Source organism: Mustela erminea, chromosome 19 (assembly GCF_009829155.1).
Source record: "Mustela erminea isolate mMusErm1 chromosome 19, mMusErm1.Pri, whole genome shotgun sequence".
Classification (NCBI taxonomy): domain Eukaryota; kingdom Metazoa; phylum Chordata; class Mammalia; order Carnivora; family Mustelidae; genus Mustela; species Mustela erminea.
Window position 1 is genome coordinate 15,962,560 of NC_045632.1, and position 14,037 is coordinate 15,976,596.

At 56.7% G+C, this 14,037-nt stretch overlaps 1 protein-coding gene across 1 annotated transcript in view; it reads right to left on the minus strand.

The window, feature by feature from the left end:
* The window catches only part of RYR1 (ryanodine receptor 1), a 108,072-nt gene that overhangs the window by 3,273 nt on the left and 90,762 nt on the right, over positions 1–14,037 (minus strand). Inside the window, 13 exon segments of the mRNA XM_032325359.1 lie at positions 104–238; positions 516–662; positions 1,119–1,179; positions 1,283–1,413; positions 2,753–2,795; positions 4,567–4,697; positions 5,527–5,778; positions 6,765–6,851; positions 7,901–7,951; positions 7,954–8,053; positions 8,592–8,662; positions 9,349–10,155; positions 12,442–12,783. Coding sequence (XP_032181250.1) covers positions 104–238; positions 516–662; positions 1,119–1,179; positions 1,283–1,413; positions 2,753–2,795; positions 4,567–4,697; positions 5,527–5,778; positions 6,765–6,851; positions 7,901–7,951; positions 7,954–8,053; positions 8,592–8,662; positions 9,349–10,155; positions 12,442–12,783 — 2,358 coding nt within the window.

The window sequence follows — 14,037 nt, forward strand, 5'->3', positions numbered from 1 at the left end:
GTTCAAAGGCCCCCATGGTAAATCTGCAAGGTGGGTTCTCCTATTAACTCCCTTGACAGACGGGAGCGCTAAGGGCCCTCGAGCGCCAGGGGGAGGGGCTCACCGTCATCATATCGTCACACTTCATGTCAGGCTCGTCCTCATCCTCACTCTTGTTGTAGAATTTACGGAAGAAGTTGAAGGCCACCACTGTGTAGAGGTAGACAACCACCGCCAGGAGGCCCACGGTCATCACCAGCTGGAGGCGCAGGGGGTGGGGGGGTGCTGTCATCTCCGTGCTCAGCCTGCCCTCCCCAGGCCCAGCCTCCCCGGCACACCCACCCTTGCCCCTGCAACTGTCAGCCAGTGTGGCCCTCCTTCCCCAGTCCCACCAGGCACACCCACCCTGGCTCAGCCCACCCGGCCTTGCCCCTCCTCACGGGAGCCACCCAGCCCTGCCCCCTCATCCACCCCTACTCAGACTACCAGCTCATCCCCGCCAGGCTCACAGCCCTCAGTCAGGTTCCTCCACACACCTGCTTCCCATTATGGGTGACGGAGGAGAGGATGGTTCGCAGCGTCTTGACCCCCATGGCAATGTCCAGGAGGTGGGCAGCGAAGAAGAAGTTGTTGTAGTGTCCCAGGAGGGACATCACCATGTACCAGCCCAGATATAGGAAAGACTGTGGGCACACAGGGTCAGGGAGGTTAGGGGCACACAGGTTAGGGAGCATCCGGGACTCATGGGGAGAACTCAGGGGGTCAGGGAGTGCTCATGAGGGTCAAGGGGCACTCGCAACATTAGGGAGCACTGTGGGAACAGGGAGCCTGGGAACATTTGAGAGGAATGGGAGTGCTGTGGGGGTCAGGGTGTCATGTCTGCCTAGGGAGTGTTTGGAGGATCTGGAGTACTCTGGGTGAGAAGCCATCCCTGGGGCAGAGGGAACCCTTTGCTGAAGGACATAGTCTGAGAATTCAAGAGCACCCGAGGGACAAGGGGCCTGAGGGACCAGGGTGCTTCACAGGCCGAAGTGCACAGGGGCTCAGGAGTCAATCCCCGGTTTGGGGTTCTGGGGGGCCCCAGCTCCCCAAAGGCCCTTCTCCTATAGTTCCTCCCCCACCAATGGGCCCCTCCTCACATTGTCTGTGAAGATGACCCCAAACTTCCAGATCTGGTACTTGACATCAATGGACATGAGCCTGTGCAGGGCGAGAGGAAGAGGGATGGCCAGATGCCTGATACTCAGACCCTGGCCACCTTCCCTGGCCACCCCAGTCCCCTGCAGGCTGGTCCCCGACTCACCAGGTGAGCAGTCCCGGTGGTGGTTCGGGCTTTCGCTCATTGTGGGCTGTGATCTCCAGTGTGGCCAGATCCATGCCCAGCAGCTCGGCAATCCGCTCCCGCCCGTAGATGTCCCCATGCTTGTCCAGGACCTGCGTAGGGGAGTGTGCGGCAGTGGGGACATGGCTGGAGTCGGGGAGGACCACAGCCTGCATGGGGTGAGGCTGGGGACACTCTGAACTTTGTGTGAGAAATTGGGGTGCATCTTTCTGGAGAGAAGGGCCAGATCTTTCTTCAGATGCCCAGGGGGAGGGTCCAAGAGTGGTAAAGTTTCAGTTGATTCATTAGCCAAGTTCATAGGGATAATTTATTAAGATCATATTGGTAGTCAAGAAACCCTATATAATTGGGTCTCTGTCATCTGTGAACTTATCTTCCCCTCCTCATTCACTCTGCTCCAGCCACACAGACACACAGACCTCCTCGCAGCTCCTCAAATAAACCAGACATATTGCTACCTCAGGGCCTTTGCATTGGCTCTTCCTCCTGCCTAAGACACTCCCTCCAGATTTCTACCTAAGTCACCCTTTCACTTCATTAACTGGTGTGTCCTTTCCTGCCTATGCCCGGCCAACACACACACACACACACACACACACACACACACACACACTCCCTCTTCACTTTTTTTTCTTGTACAACACTTATCACCACATAAACCCTATAAATGTGCTCAGCATCTGTCTTGACAGCCTGAGTGTTGTGTTTGCAGCTGGATTCCAGCCCCCTAAAGCAATTCTGGGCACAAAGCAGGTGCTCGATAAATATTTGTTGAGTAAACGAAGGATCTAAATTTCCTTGGTGCCAGATACTGCTCATGCAGGAGCCCATGTAATCTTCACAACCACCTGTGGGGTCAGCCCTCTTACAATAACCCCACTTTGAATCTGAGGGAAACCAAGGCACAGAAAGGCCAACACAGCTAGGGGCAGAACAGCAGGCAGTCCAGCTCTGGAGTCTGTGCACTTCACTTCCTCCTTCTTAACTAATACTTATTGGGTCCTCATTCCGAGCCGGGTACTCTGCTGCATTCGTTCCACATATCATGTCATCACAGAGGGAGGTGGGATTATTGTGCCCATTTCCAGATGGGCAAACTGAGGTAGCCAAAACCCCTTGCCCAGGGTTGCACATAAAGCGACTGCTTGTCAGGGCCGGCACATCCAGGTAGCAGCAAGAGACTCCACCCAGTTGGGGCGCCTGGGTGGATCAGTGGGTTAAGCCCACTGCCTTTAGCTCAGGTCATCATCTCAGGGTCCTGGGATCGAGCCCCGCATTGGGCTCTCTGCTCAGTGGGGAGGCTGCTTCCCCCTCTCCCTCTATCTGCCTCTCTGCCTACTTGTGATCTCTATCAAATAAATAAATAAAATGGTAAAAAAAAAAAAAAAACCCTCCCAGGAGGCCCTGCCACCTCCCCATCCATGTCCTCACCTTCCGCTTGACAAACTTATCCCAGTAATTGCTGGGGAAAGACCTGCCGAAAGAGAGAGACCCAGAGATATTAGGGTGGGAAGGGCCAGGAGCCACCAGCCAGGCCAGGGTGGGCGGAAGTTCCAACGCTTTTCACACAGGGAACCCCGCTCAGCAGGGCTGCGCCCCCCTAGGAGATGGGGTCTAGAGACCTCATGCCAGGGGAAGTTTGCCCCAGGCCAACCATGACCCCAACTTTTTGGTGGAGCCTGCAGGAGGCAGCAGTCCTGCACGCGGAGGCGGGAGGTGCAGAAGAGACAAAACTACCCTCCCTTTGATGTAAACTCTTTGGATGATGATTCTGGCCCATTAGTTACCAGTTTTCATATTCACAGGCTGATGCCCTAAAATCCTGCCAAGATGGGGAATGAGTTTCGTTGGTTTGGGCGTCGAGGATTATCGTGAATCCATGAGTTCAGACCTATCTGACGTGTTTCGATCTGTGGCACTTCCTCTCTTTACCGAGGCCCAGACCGCCCTGACCTGTCCAGCGGGAGCCCCTTCTGGATGCCGCTTTCCACGGAGCACATCCTTGCCCCATGACACAAGGTAGCCCCAGCTGGCTGCACGTCCCCACCCCAGCCCTGGAATTTGCTGCTTCTCTGAGGAGCTTGCTTCCTTTTTGGGGGAAATGGTATTTATCAGCACCACGCTCTAACCAGCTGAGCTAACCGGCCCACCTTGGGAAATGGTATTTAGAGGTCAAGGTCTTGAGCAGATACAACTTTAAACAGATGCTTCTGGGGCGCCTCATGGTTCAGTTGGTTAAGTATCCAATTCTTGGTTTTGGCTCAAGTCATGATCTCGGGGGCCTGGGATCAAGCCCTGCATCGGGCTCTGTGCTCGGTGTGGAGTCTGCTTGTCCCTTTTCCTTTTCCTCTGCCCCTTCCACCTCTCAGTTAAAGAAGTAAAATCTTTAAAAAATACACAGACGTTTCTCCCTTACTCTGTGAAGCGTGTGCACCTGAATGTGTAGAAGTTAGACGTGCCTTTGATGGTGACAATGAGAGCATAGGATGTCCTTCGTGTGGCTTCTCTCCCTTCCTTGAACCACCTCTCCTGGGCAGGACCCCATGATAAAATAACTTCCAACACTTATCCAGGACTCACTGTGCCTCAGAAACTACACGAATTCATTTTTTCATTACAAGATCCTCAGTGCTATTATTTCACCTCCTTTTATAGATTCGGAAATGGAGGCATAGAAAGGCTCAGTGACTTGACTGAGAATTCCCAGCTAGGGTGTGGCCAACCCAGGCTTTGAACCTGACCTGGTGTTCTTATTCTAGAGAGGACATGGCTCCACTGTATGAGCACATGAAATAGGACTTGATGGCAGGGGTGGGGGGTTGGGGCCAGAGGGGGCTGGGAATGCAATTTGGGGGTCTGGAGTCCCACCACATCACTCTCGCACACGCTTGTCCCCTCTCTGAGGTCAATTGAAAAAACCAAGTGATTTCCTATCGCCTACTCATGGCAGCTGGGTAAGAATCACACGTTGGGGCAGGGTTTAAATGCAGGTTCCTGGGCCCTGTCCCAGACTCCCTGAACTGGAATCTCTGGGGTTTGGCTCTGGGGGATCTCCATGTGTCACCAGCACCCCCACAGGTATGTGGAAAATTTGTCCATATTACAGAGGGGAAGACAGGCTTGAGGAATCTGAGTCAGGGCCGGCAGTGACCAGAACCTCAGGCTTCTGAGGCCCAGGCCTGGCCTGGAGTGGAAACCCAGCTCTGTGCTCTCCACCCGCCCCGAGGTGGGGGCCCGGGCCTTACGGTGTGTTGAGCACCAGCCGGTCCCACTGGCCCTTCACGTCGTCATCCTCAGGCTGCTCTGTGATGTAGAGGCCGTCAAACTCCAGCTTTCGGGCCAGCTCCTTCTCCCGTTTAAAGATCACTAGGGGCACCTGGATTGTTCAGGGAGGCACAGGGGTGGGCGTCAGGCCATGGAGAAGGAGACCACAGCCTCAGTGCGAGGTGGGAGATCTTGCTAGCACGGGGGTGAGACCCCACGTCTGGGGAGCTTCCCCAGAGCAATCAGGGCAGTCATGGGGAAAGGTGGGCAGGTGGTTCAGGGCTGGGATAGGAGCAAGTCATGAGAGCCCGGAAGTGGTGCCTGAAGGAGGCTGGGGCTTCCCCAAGGGAGGGGGGATGAATAAAACAGAGGCAGGCAAAAGGAGCTGGAAGTGAGAGAAAGGATTCCAGGCAGAGGGAACAGCATATGCAAAAGTTCTAAGCCAAAAGAACTCTATTCCTCCAGCAGTAAAGCATCAAGATTGGTTCAGACAGACCCCTTGGAACCCAACTGAAGCTCTCATAGCATGCCTCTGGGGCATCACAAACCTCAGGCATTGTTATGTCAGAATCCACACTCCCCTGTTAGTGCCCGTGTCACATCCAAGACCCCACAGAACCCCATGAGCCTTCATTCGCCAGCTGATCAGTATACAGAAAATAACAGTCACTGTGACAAAGTCTGCCTCTTGATCCAGAAATTAATATGGTCCCAGGCCCTGGCTTCTCACCTGTGACCCACATGAGTTCCGGGTTTGAATACTGTCCTTGCTGAAGACCCCAATCTTGTACCCAGCCCCCGCAGCCCTTACTCCAGTTCCAGGCCCCCTCTGTTCCAACCACCATGGGAGATCGCCCCACCCGTGCCCTAGACCCTCGCAGCAGCCCAGTACCACTCCCTGCCCAACGAGCCTCTGCCCCAGAACCGCCATCATGACCCACCTTGAGGCAGTTGTAGCCAATGATGCAGAGGAAGGCCACCAGCGTATGGAGCAGGCTCAGACAGCGCAAGGCGGGCTCCATGTAGCCGGTGCTCTCCTCCAGGAAGTAGTACACCATGTTCTCGTCCTCGTCACCCTCCGCTTCCTCACCGGCCCCTGAGCCCCAGCCAGAGCCACCACCAGACCCTGCACCTGACAGGTCCCCAGCTGCTGAGCCCTCCACGTCATCCTCCCCTGGCGGCGAGTCTGAAACCTGAAGGGGGCAGAGGTCGGTCAGGGCCTGCCACACCTGGAAGCCGAACACACTTGACAGCCTCCATTCCCGAGGCTGAAGGCAGCGGTTGGGCGGGGGGGGGGGGGGGGGGTGTAAGACAGATGCTACTTCGGTGAGACTGTGAGTCAAGATAAGGGGTGGGCCTGGAACCCTAACTAGCAAATCAGACTCTGTCCTGAGAATCTGATTATTGAACTGACTGGAAGCCGTTGGAGCTGATTCTCCTTGGCAGCAGATCCTTGCAGAGACTGACCACCAGTATTAACATGAATGCTAAAATTAGGCATAACTGATGTTTACGCAGCACTTTCTATATGCCAAGTACCGTTCTAAGTGCTTTACACGTGCTAATCCTCTTGTAAGCCCCACAGCTCTCAGAGATAGACACTGTCAGTGTCCCATTTTACAGATGAGGAAACTGAGGGGCAATGAGGTTAAGGCCCTTGCCTAACATCAAACAGCCAGTGGGTGGTGGAGCCGGGATTCGATCCCACAGAAGCCAAGCTATACCGTTATCTAGCTGCCCTGTTATTTAGATCTTCTAGTAAGAACCCAAGGCCCTTTTGTGTCTCAGGAGGTCTGGTTCTGAGCCCTTTCCTTCCATTCCATAAGCTGCCCATTTCCTCCTCCCTGCAGATTTCTCCTTAGCTTATGAGAAAGCAAAGAAGCTTCATTGAATCAGTGCACGTCACAGAGGCCAAGGTCTGCACCCAGGGCCATGGGACTGGTGAGTGGCAGAGCTGAGCATGGAAGCCTGCACTGGTTTCCTGCTCTGTCCCAGATGCACCCAGATGCCCACACATGCTCCTGTGGGCGTCCCAAGATCTGGTGTCCAGCCCGAACCTCCCTGGCACCCCCAATCCAACACCTTGTCCCAGGGGGCCCTGGGAAACCTGGTAGGGGCGAGCCACCCTGTCCCCCAGCAGAGATAAGCGCCTATCCTCTGGGCCCCTTGTGACCAGCACCTTATAAAACAGCAAGATGAAGTTGATGGCAAAGGCCAAGAAGAGTGCAAGGAATCGCAGGGTATAGAAGTTCCGGGAAAGGTAGTTCTAAAATGAGGAAAGAAAGGGAAAGAGCTTACGGTCCACCTTCTTCCCTGGAGAATCTGCCCCATCATCCACCCAACAATCCAAAATCTGGTTCACAACGTCCCCAGTTATTGAGTGCTTACTGTATACCATGACGTGCACTAAGAGCTTTATACACACGAATGTGTGTGGCTCTCACTGCACCGCCGCCACGAAGCGGGCACAGCGGATCCGCCCATTCTACAGATGAGAACACCGGGCCTTGGGGAGGTGAGAGGTCTTGCTCAAGGTCACACAGCCAAGAAGTGGCAGACCTGAGGTTTGAGACCAAGCACTTCACTTCCAAAGTCCACACTCCCAACTTCTCTGGTATGTTGCTTCCTGTGTGAGGCTGCCCCGTCTGCTTTAGCCCAGATAGAGGACATGTATGTCCATCTCTCCCTCCCTCTTTCTCTCTTCATCATTCTTCTTGTCCCTCATTCTTCCCATGCATCCTCACTGGACCATCTTTCCCCCCAAGAGGTTTCCTTCAGACCCTCATCTCGGGCTGGGCCTGGAGAGGAGGCAGGACAGGCGGAGCCCTGAGTCCTGCCCTCCCAAACTCTCTCCCTTCTTTCTGGTTGGTCGAGGACATGAGTTCTCCCCACAACCTCGGACAGGAGGGGCTGGGACCAGTGCGGTCGCTCTGACCCAAAGGCTGAGAGCCAAGGAACAGGCCATGGTGGGAGAAACAAAAGCATGTCTTTGCTTGGATTTAGCTCTGGCTAGCACGTCGGGGTGGAGAGTCGAGGCAGGTGGCCCCAGAGGAGCAAAGGTATGGGGGTTGGAATAAGGATCTTGAGTGGGGGCCAAGTGGGGGACCACCTAAGTGGGGGGCCACCTATGATGCAGCCCTGTGACCAGGTCCTGACTCTGGGGACATCTGTGTCCTCAGGCCAGCCTGGCTTCTTCTGAGCATTAAGTCTGCAACAGGTGAGCTCCAGGACAGGGTGCAGAAAAGAGGTGCTGTGAAGGCCCTGGGAGGTCTCCCTGGAAGAGGAGGTGCCAGCAAGCCCTTGCGGGGTCCTCACCAAGAACTTCACCCTCTGTACTTCCAGTTCTCCCCAGAATTCCAAGCCCCCACCTCCAGCTCCTCCTTCTTTGGAGGGGGTGGAGGAGGTGCTGTCTTCTTGGGGGGCTCTGGTGGGGGTTCAGGGACTTCTTCCTTCTCCCCATTCTCAGCACTGCAGGGCAGGACATAGAAAGATGAGGACGTGCCCAGGCAATCCATCCATTCATTCAATCATTCATTCATTCAAAGCCCTGCATTGGGGCCCATCCCATGTTTGGCCAGGTCTGGATGGTGCTGCGGACACAGTGATGAGTCGCTGCCTCCATGGGTGACAGACCGGTCACCAGGCAGTGGCAGCTCAGAGGGGTCAGAGCTGGATGGGGGATGCTCAAGAGGGTTGTTGGGAGCCCAGAAACACGTCTTCCACTTGTTGGCAGGGTGTGTGTGTCAAGGTAAGCTTCCTGGACAAGGAGGCATGTGAGCCCAAATGGGAAGGAGAAGGAAGACCGAGATGAGCATGGAAGAAAGTGCTCCGAGCAGAGAGAACAGCCCACAGGAAGGCTTGGAGGCAAAAGAGGAGCCTTTTTGGCTCCTTTTGGGCCCAGCCTGGTCTGGGTGAGGCTGAGGACACAGGATGACCTCAGGAAGCTCTGGGTCCAGGAGGGAGGCAATGACAGGGGCCGGGCCCCTTGGACTCCAAGGCCACTCACTCGGCTTTCTCAGGCTCAGGTTCAGGCTCCGGCTCAGGTTCAGGAGGCAGCTCCTCTTCCTCTCCATCCACCTGGAAGCAGGGCAAGCATCAGGGACCAGCTGCCACCCCAAGCGCCTCTCAGAGCGCCTCTGCCTGCCTGTTCCTCTCTGGGTCCGCATCTGGTCATTTCCCCCAGGGCAATCTGTTTCCTCCCCTCCCATTAGAGGAGGGATTACCAGAGTCTCATTTTAGAGGGGAAATTGAGGCCTCAGGGAGGTGGAAACGTCTTGCCAAAGCACTGTGCAGAGTCAGGTTGACTCCAGGTGGAGGTCTTGTTCCCCAGGGCTTCCCTTCACCTTGACAACCGCAGCCGGAGGGCACTCAGGGCCTGAGGGTGGGGGCTACTTAATTCCTCACAACCACCTGCTTATATCTGAGGGGCTCTCCCAGTGTCCCTGACCCTGTCCCGGGCTGTTCCAGTTACCAGTCCCCTTTCCCCTCTAACTAGGTTTCAGGGTCTCTCCTCTCTCTTTGTGCAGATATCTTGATCTCTCCCAGAAGTACTGCCTGTTTCAAGGTCTCCGTCTCGGAGTCCACTTCACCGTGTGTCTCTCTCTCCCTTGTCTATGCTCTCTGGTTCGTCTCTGCGGGCCTATCTCTCAGGCTCTCTCTTCTCTCTCTGTCTCTCAGAGTCTCCCTCCCAGTCTAGTCCTCCCTCTTGCGCCCAAGGTCTCCAAAACCTCAGAGCCCGCCCCCCACCCCGCGGGCCCTCTCACCCCCAGCTTCCTCTTGATGATGGGGGAGCCCTCGGGCGTGGGCGGCTCCGCCGGCGTCGTGTCACCCATGTCCCCGAGGCCGCCCGCCCCTTCGGGCCGGAAGGGGCCCCCGTCCGCCACGGCCACGGCCCCCTCGGCGCCTCCCGGGCCGGCCTCGTGCGCCGTCGCCTCCTCGTCGCCCGCGCCCTCCGCCTCGTCGCCCGCGCCCTCGCCCGCGCCCTCGCCGTCCACGTCGCCGCCGGGCCCGGCTGGCTGCTCGCCGTGCACCTCGTCGCCCGTGGGGTCGGGCATGCCGGCCAGGAGCTCGGTCACCGTCACCTTCTTGGCGCCCTCCACGAGGCCGCCGCCGAAGAGCGAGCCCCAGAGCAGGCGCAGCGCGCCAGCCGCAGCGCCCGCGCCCGCGCCCGCCGCGCGCGTCACCGCCGCCCAGAGCAGCGCTGCCACCGCCGCGGCCGCCTCGCGCGCCGTGAGCCGCCGCAGCCGCCGCACGCGCCGCCGCAGGCTGCGGTAGCTGAGGCCGCGCAGCGCCCAGGCCGCCGCGGCCGCCGCGCGCGCTGTGACGCCCGCCGCCGCCTGCCCCGCCGCGCCCTCGGGTCCAGCCGAGCCCTCCTCCGCGCCTTCCGCGCCCGCCTCCGCCGCGCCGTCGTCTTCGTCCTCCTCCGGCTCGCCCTCGGGCTCGGAGATCTGCGCGGCGATCTGCATCTCGAAGATGGTGTCCTCGCAGAAGCTCACGAAGAGCTCCATCTTCTCGGACTCGCCGCCCTCGTTCACCACGTCGAAGATGAACTGGCGCTTGGACTCCTTGACCTGCGCGCGCGGGGTGGGGATGCCACGGAGTGAGCGCGCGGGTCGCCGCCAAGCCCCCTGGACCAAGGGTGTGACAGCGAGTAGCTAGCTCACTGAACCCTCACCAAGGATCCCAGACGAGGGGCCCGGCTCCCCGTTTTGCAACTGGGGAAATGGAAGCTTAGCAAGTCATGTCCTCAGGGTGCCGCAGCCCAGAGGTGGCAGATGCAGGGCTGGATTCCCCACCAGCGGGCTCCAGAATCCAGGCTCTCCGCTCCTCTGGGAGATGGAGCGTAGGGGCGGAGGGCGAAGGTTCTGCTGCCCGCCTGGGTTCCAGCCCTGATTCTGCCACTGAGGAGCTGGATGATTTAGACATAACTCTCTGGGCCTCAGTTTCCTCCCCTCCTGCCCCGAAACTGGGGGATATTAATAGGACCTCGGTTATAGGGTTGGCGAGAGGCTTCAATGAGTTCAGAGATGCCGAGGGATCTGGACAGCGCTCGCTATTAGAAGGCTGCAAAGTACCGAGGTCCGCGCTGCATACAGGGCCTCAAGCAGGAGAATACTGGAATGGGAGGAGGGAGCAGGCAGAACTGGGTGTGTCCAGGAATTAAGAGAAAGAGTTTACATGTGGGGAGCATGTGAGAAGGGGAGGTGGGGGAAGATGGTTGGAGCTCCCAGAGCTTGTACAAGAGTGTGAAGCGTCCGTGCTGAACCTGGGCTTCCTGCAGGTGAAGGGATGTGGCAAGACCTCCTGGGTGCAAGGATGGTGCAACCACTTTTATGCCAGATGGGTGAGGGTGGGGCGGACACAATCGGGCCCCGAGGGACACAGGTGAAATGTGCAAAATCTTGAGCTGTCCTGTGGAGTAAGTGAGGGGGCCGACGTGCAAGAGCCTCGTGAGAGGGCACCAGGGACTAAGGGAGGAACCGGGTGGTGGTATGGGAGGATGGGGGAGGGATGCCAGCATGTGGAGCTCAAGTGTCCACGGTAGACATGGACACACAGGGTGACCATGCAAGGGCCCGGGGCCTAAACCGGAGGGGAGTGTTAGTGCAGGAGGGGGCTACAATTCATAGCGTCAGTGCCTGTGAAGCAGGCATGAGTGTGCAAGGGATCCTGGGAGTCAGTGCACTAAGGCCCAGGATATGAGGACAGGGTTCAGTGTGGGACAACAACCCAGGTGTGCTTGCGCCAAGTGTCACTGAGGAGACATGAGGGGCCCAGTTGTTGAGGGGGTGATTGGAGTGCAAGCCTCATGGGCTACAAGTGTGAGATGGGAGGGGGTGTGCAAGAGCATATGGGAGGAATGTGCAGGTGAGGAACAAAGGAGAAGTGTGAGTGTAAACGGAGTGCAAGAGAACAGGGAATGCGGGCGACATGCAAGCTAAGTGTGAGGTGGGCTGGGGGCCTGCCAGGGCCACATGAGTGTGACCTTCCAGCAAGTAGGTGTGTAAAGCGCATTCAGACATCTGTGGGTGGGCATATGAGAGGCTGAGACAGGCTACATTGGGCCAAGGATCAGCCTGGCCACCAAGGATAGTCAGGGGTTCATGGGGTAAGCTGGAGGGTGGTCCAAGTGTGCACAGGAGATTGAGGGCATGCCAGAGAGGGCATGTAGGGGGTGAATAAGTGAAGGATGAACAACCATATAGAGTGCTGGGACCATATCCTCAGGGTGAGTGTGTAAGAATTGTGTACCCACACGTGGACTCCAAGTAAGTAGACATCATGTGCTGGGACCTCAGAGAGCATTTGGGGGCACACGTGGTGACTGGTGAGGGGCAGACCAGCATAGCAAGGTACCCCAGAGCCCCCACGGTGAGTGTGTAAAAGAGAGGGCACGAGTAGGCCAGGGCCGAGAGAGGGCACACCAGGGCTGCTGGGAAGACGAGCAAGGAAGATGTATTAACGATCTACAACCACCGTGTTCCAGTAAGTGACAGCGTGGGTGTGACTAGAACTCTAAGGACATGCTGGAGCTCCCAGAGTGAGCGTGCAAGGGGCAGGCATGGTGTTCAAGCAGCGAGTAGGTGCACAGCCACGCTGCTGCACGTGCAACCCATCTCTGGGCTAAATCTGCAAGGGGTGGGCAGGGGAGACCCAAGAACGTGCAAGGGCACCGCAGGGCCCACAACATGGGAGCGAAAGGGTGGGCACGGGCTTGCACGTGTGGAGCAAGAGCCCCCCAGGGCTGGCATGGTGGATGTATGAAGCGGGTGTCCGCCCCTGTGGGGGTCCGAGCATGCGAGGAGCATGCGCGGGGGTTGGGGGAGGCGAGCATGCAGGTGAACGGGCCGGCCAACCTGGGGCATCTCCCACTGCATGCGGTTGGTCTCTGAGATCTCAAAGTAGATGCGCTCGATGCGGCGCGAGGCGCCCATAATCTCTATGCGGCCCAGGTAGGGCCGGAAGTACTCGAGGATGCTCTCCGCCAGCTCGAGGAAGGTGCGCAGGCGTGGGTCGTGGGGCACGTGCTCCGACAGGTTGGTCAGCAGCACCGCCACGTTGAAGCCGATGTCGCGGGCAGGCTCCTGGAAGCGGTTGGCGAACTCCTCACAGTTGATCATCTCGTTCTCATCGGCTTCGGAGCAGGAAAGCAGGAACTGGATTTCTGGGCCGGTGAACTGCTTCTGGCTGTCCATAGCCTGGGGGTAGGCAGGGGTGCATGGGAAAGGTCAGAGGGCTGGCCCGGTGAGTGTCAGTGTTCCTCTTAAATACAGTTATGGACTTTTCATAAAGACAGAAAATTCCAGAACCCTAAACAGCACCTAAGGCTGAAACCCCACAGGTTGGCACAGATGGGGCTGTACCAGCTATCAAAATACCGGCGTGCTACATGTCCACAAAGCTGGGCCACCCTCCACTGGAAGATACATTCCTTTTTCAGAGATGGTAACATGGAGATTGAAAAAACTCAGCAGTTGTGCTGAATGGCCAAGAAATGCTGCCCCAGGCTCTCCACTGGCCCTGCACTCCTGCTGTCTACCCTCCCTGTTGGATGGCGCATATGGCCTGTCCCACCCAGGACAGGGACCCTGTGGTTGTAGGCAGGGTCTGTCCAGTTGGGATCAGGAACTGGAAGAGAATGGAGCCGTGGCATTGCTCTCCTGACTTCCTCCCTGAGCTGGCCATGTCCCTCCCCACCCCCAAAAGTCAGTCCTACAGTCCTGCACACAGCTTTCTCTATCTCCAAGTTAGGTAGGTAATTACCCTCTCCTCCAGGACAGATAGGTCCTCCATAATAGGACCCTGACACATATTACCTCCCACCCCAAACCTCTCCCCAGGCCCATTTGGGCTGCCCCCACCCCTTTCCAGCAAGTACATCATTGACACTCAACGTAGTGGAAGGCTCTGAATTTCAATTAGAAACAAACAGTCATATGCCCATCACCCCGGAATTAAATCCTCACGCGGACATATTTTTTAAATGCTATATATTTAATAACTAAACATTACAGGTATTATTGGAGCCTTCTACCTCACTACCTATACCCTGGCATTTTCTCACAAAAATACATAGTATCCCCTGCATTTTTTTTTTAAATTTAAAGAATTGCTATTATAGGGGTACCTGGGTGGCTCAGTGGGTTAAGCCTCTGCCTTCAACTTGGGTCATGGTCTCAGGGTCCTGGGATCGAGCCCCGCATCAGGCTCTCTGCTCAGCAGGGAACCTGCTCCCTCCCCTCCCACCCCGCCTCTCCGCCTACTTGTGATCTCTCTCTCTCTGTCAAATAAATAAGGAAAATCTTTAGAAAAAAATTTAAAAAATAAAAAACAAAGAATTGCTATCATAATAATATAATTTGAAACTTGATTTCTTCAACTATATTTTTAAGATCTATCCATGTTGACAGATTGATCAAACGAATTCATTTTTCCTGTTATGCAGTATTTCT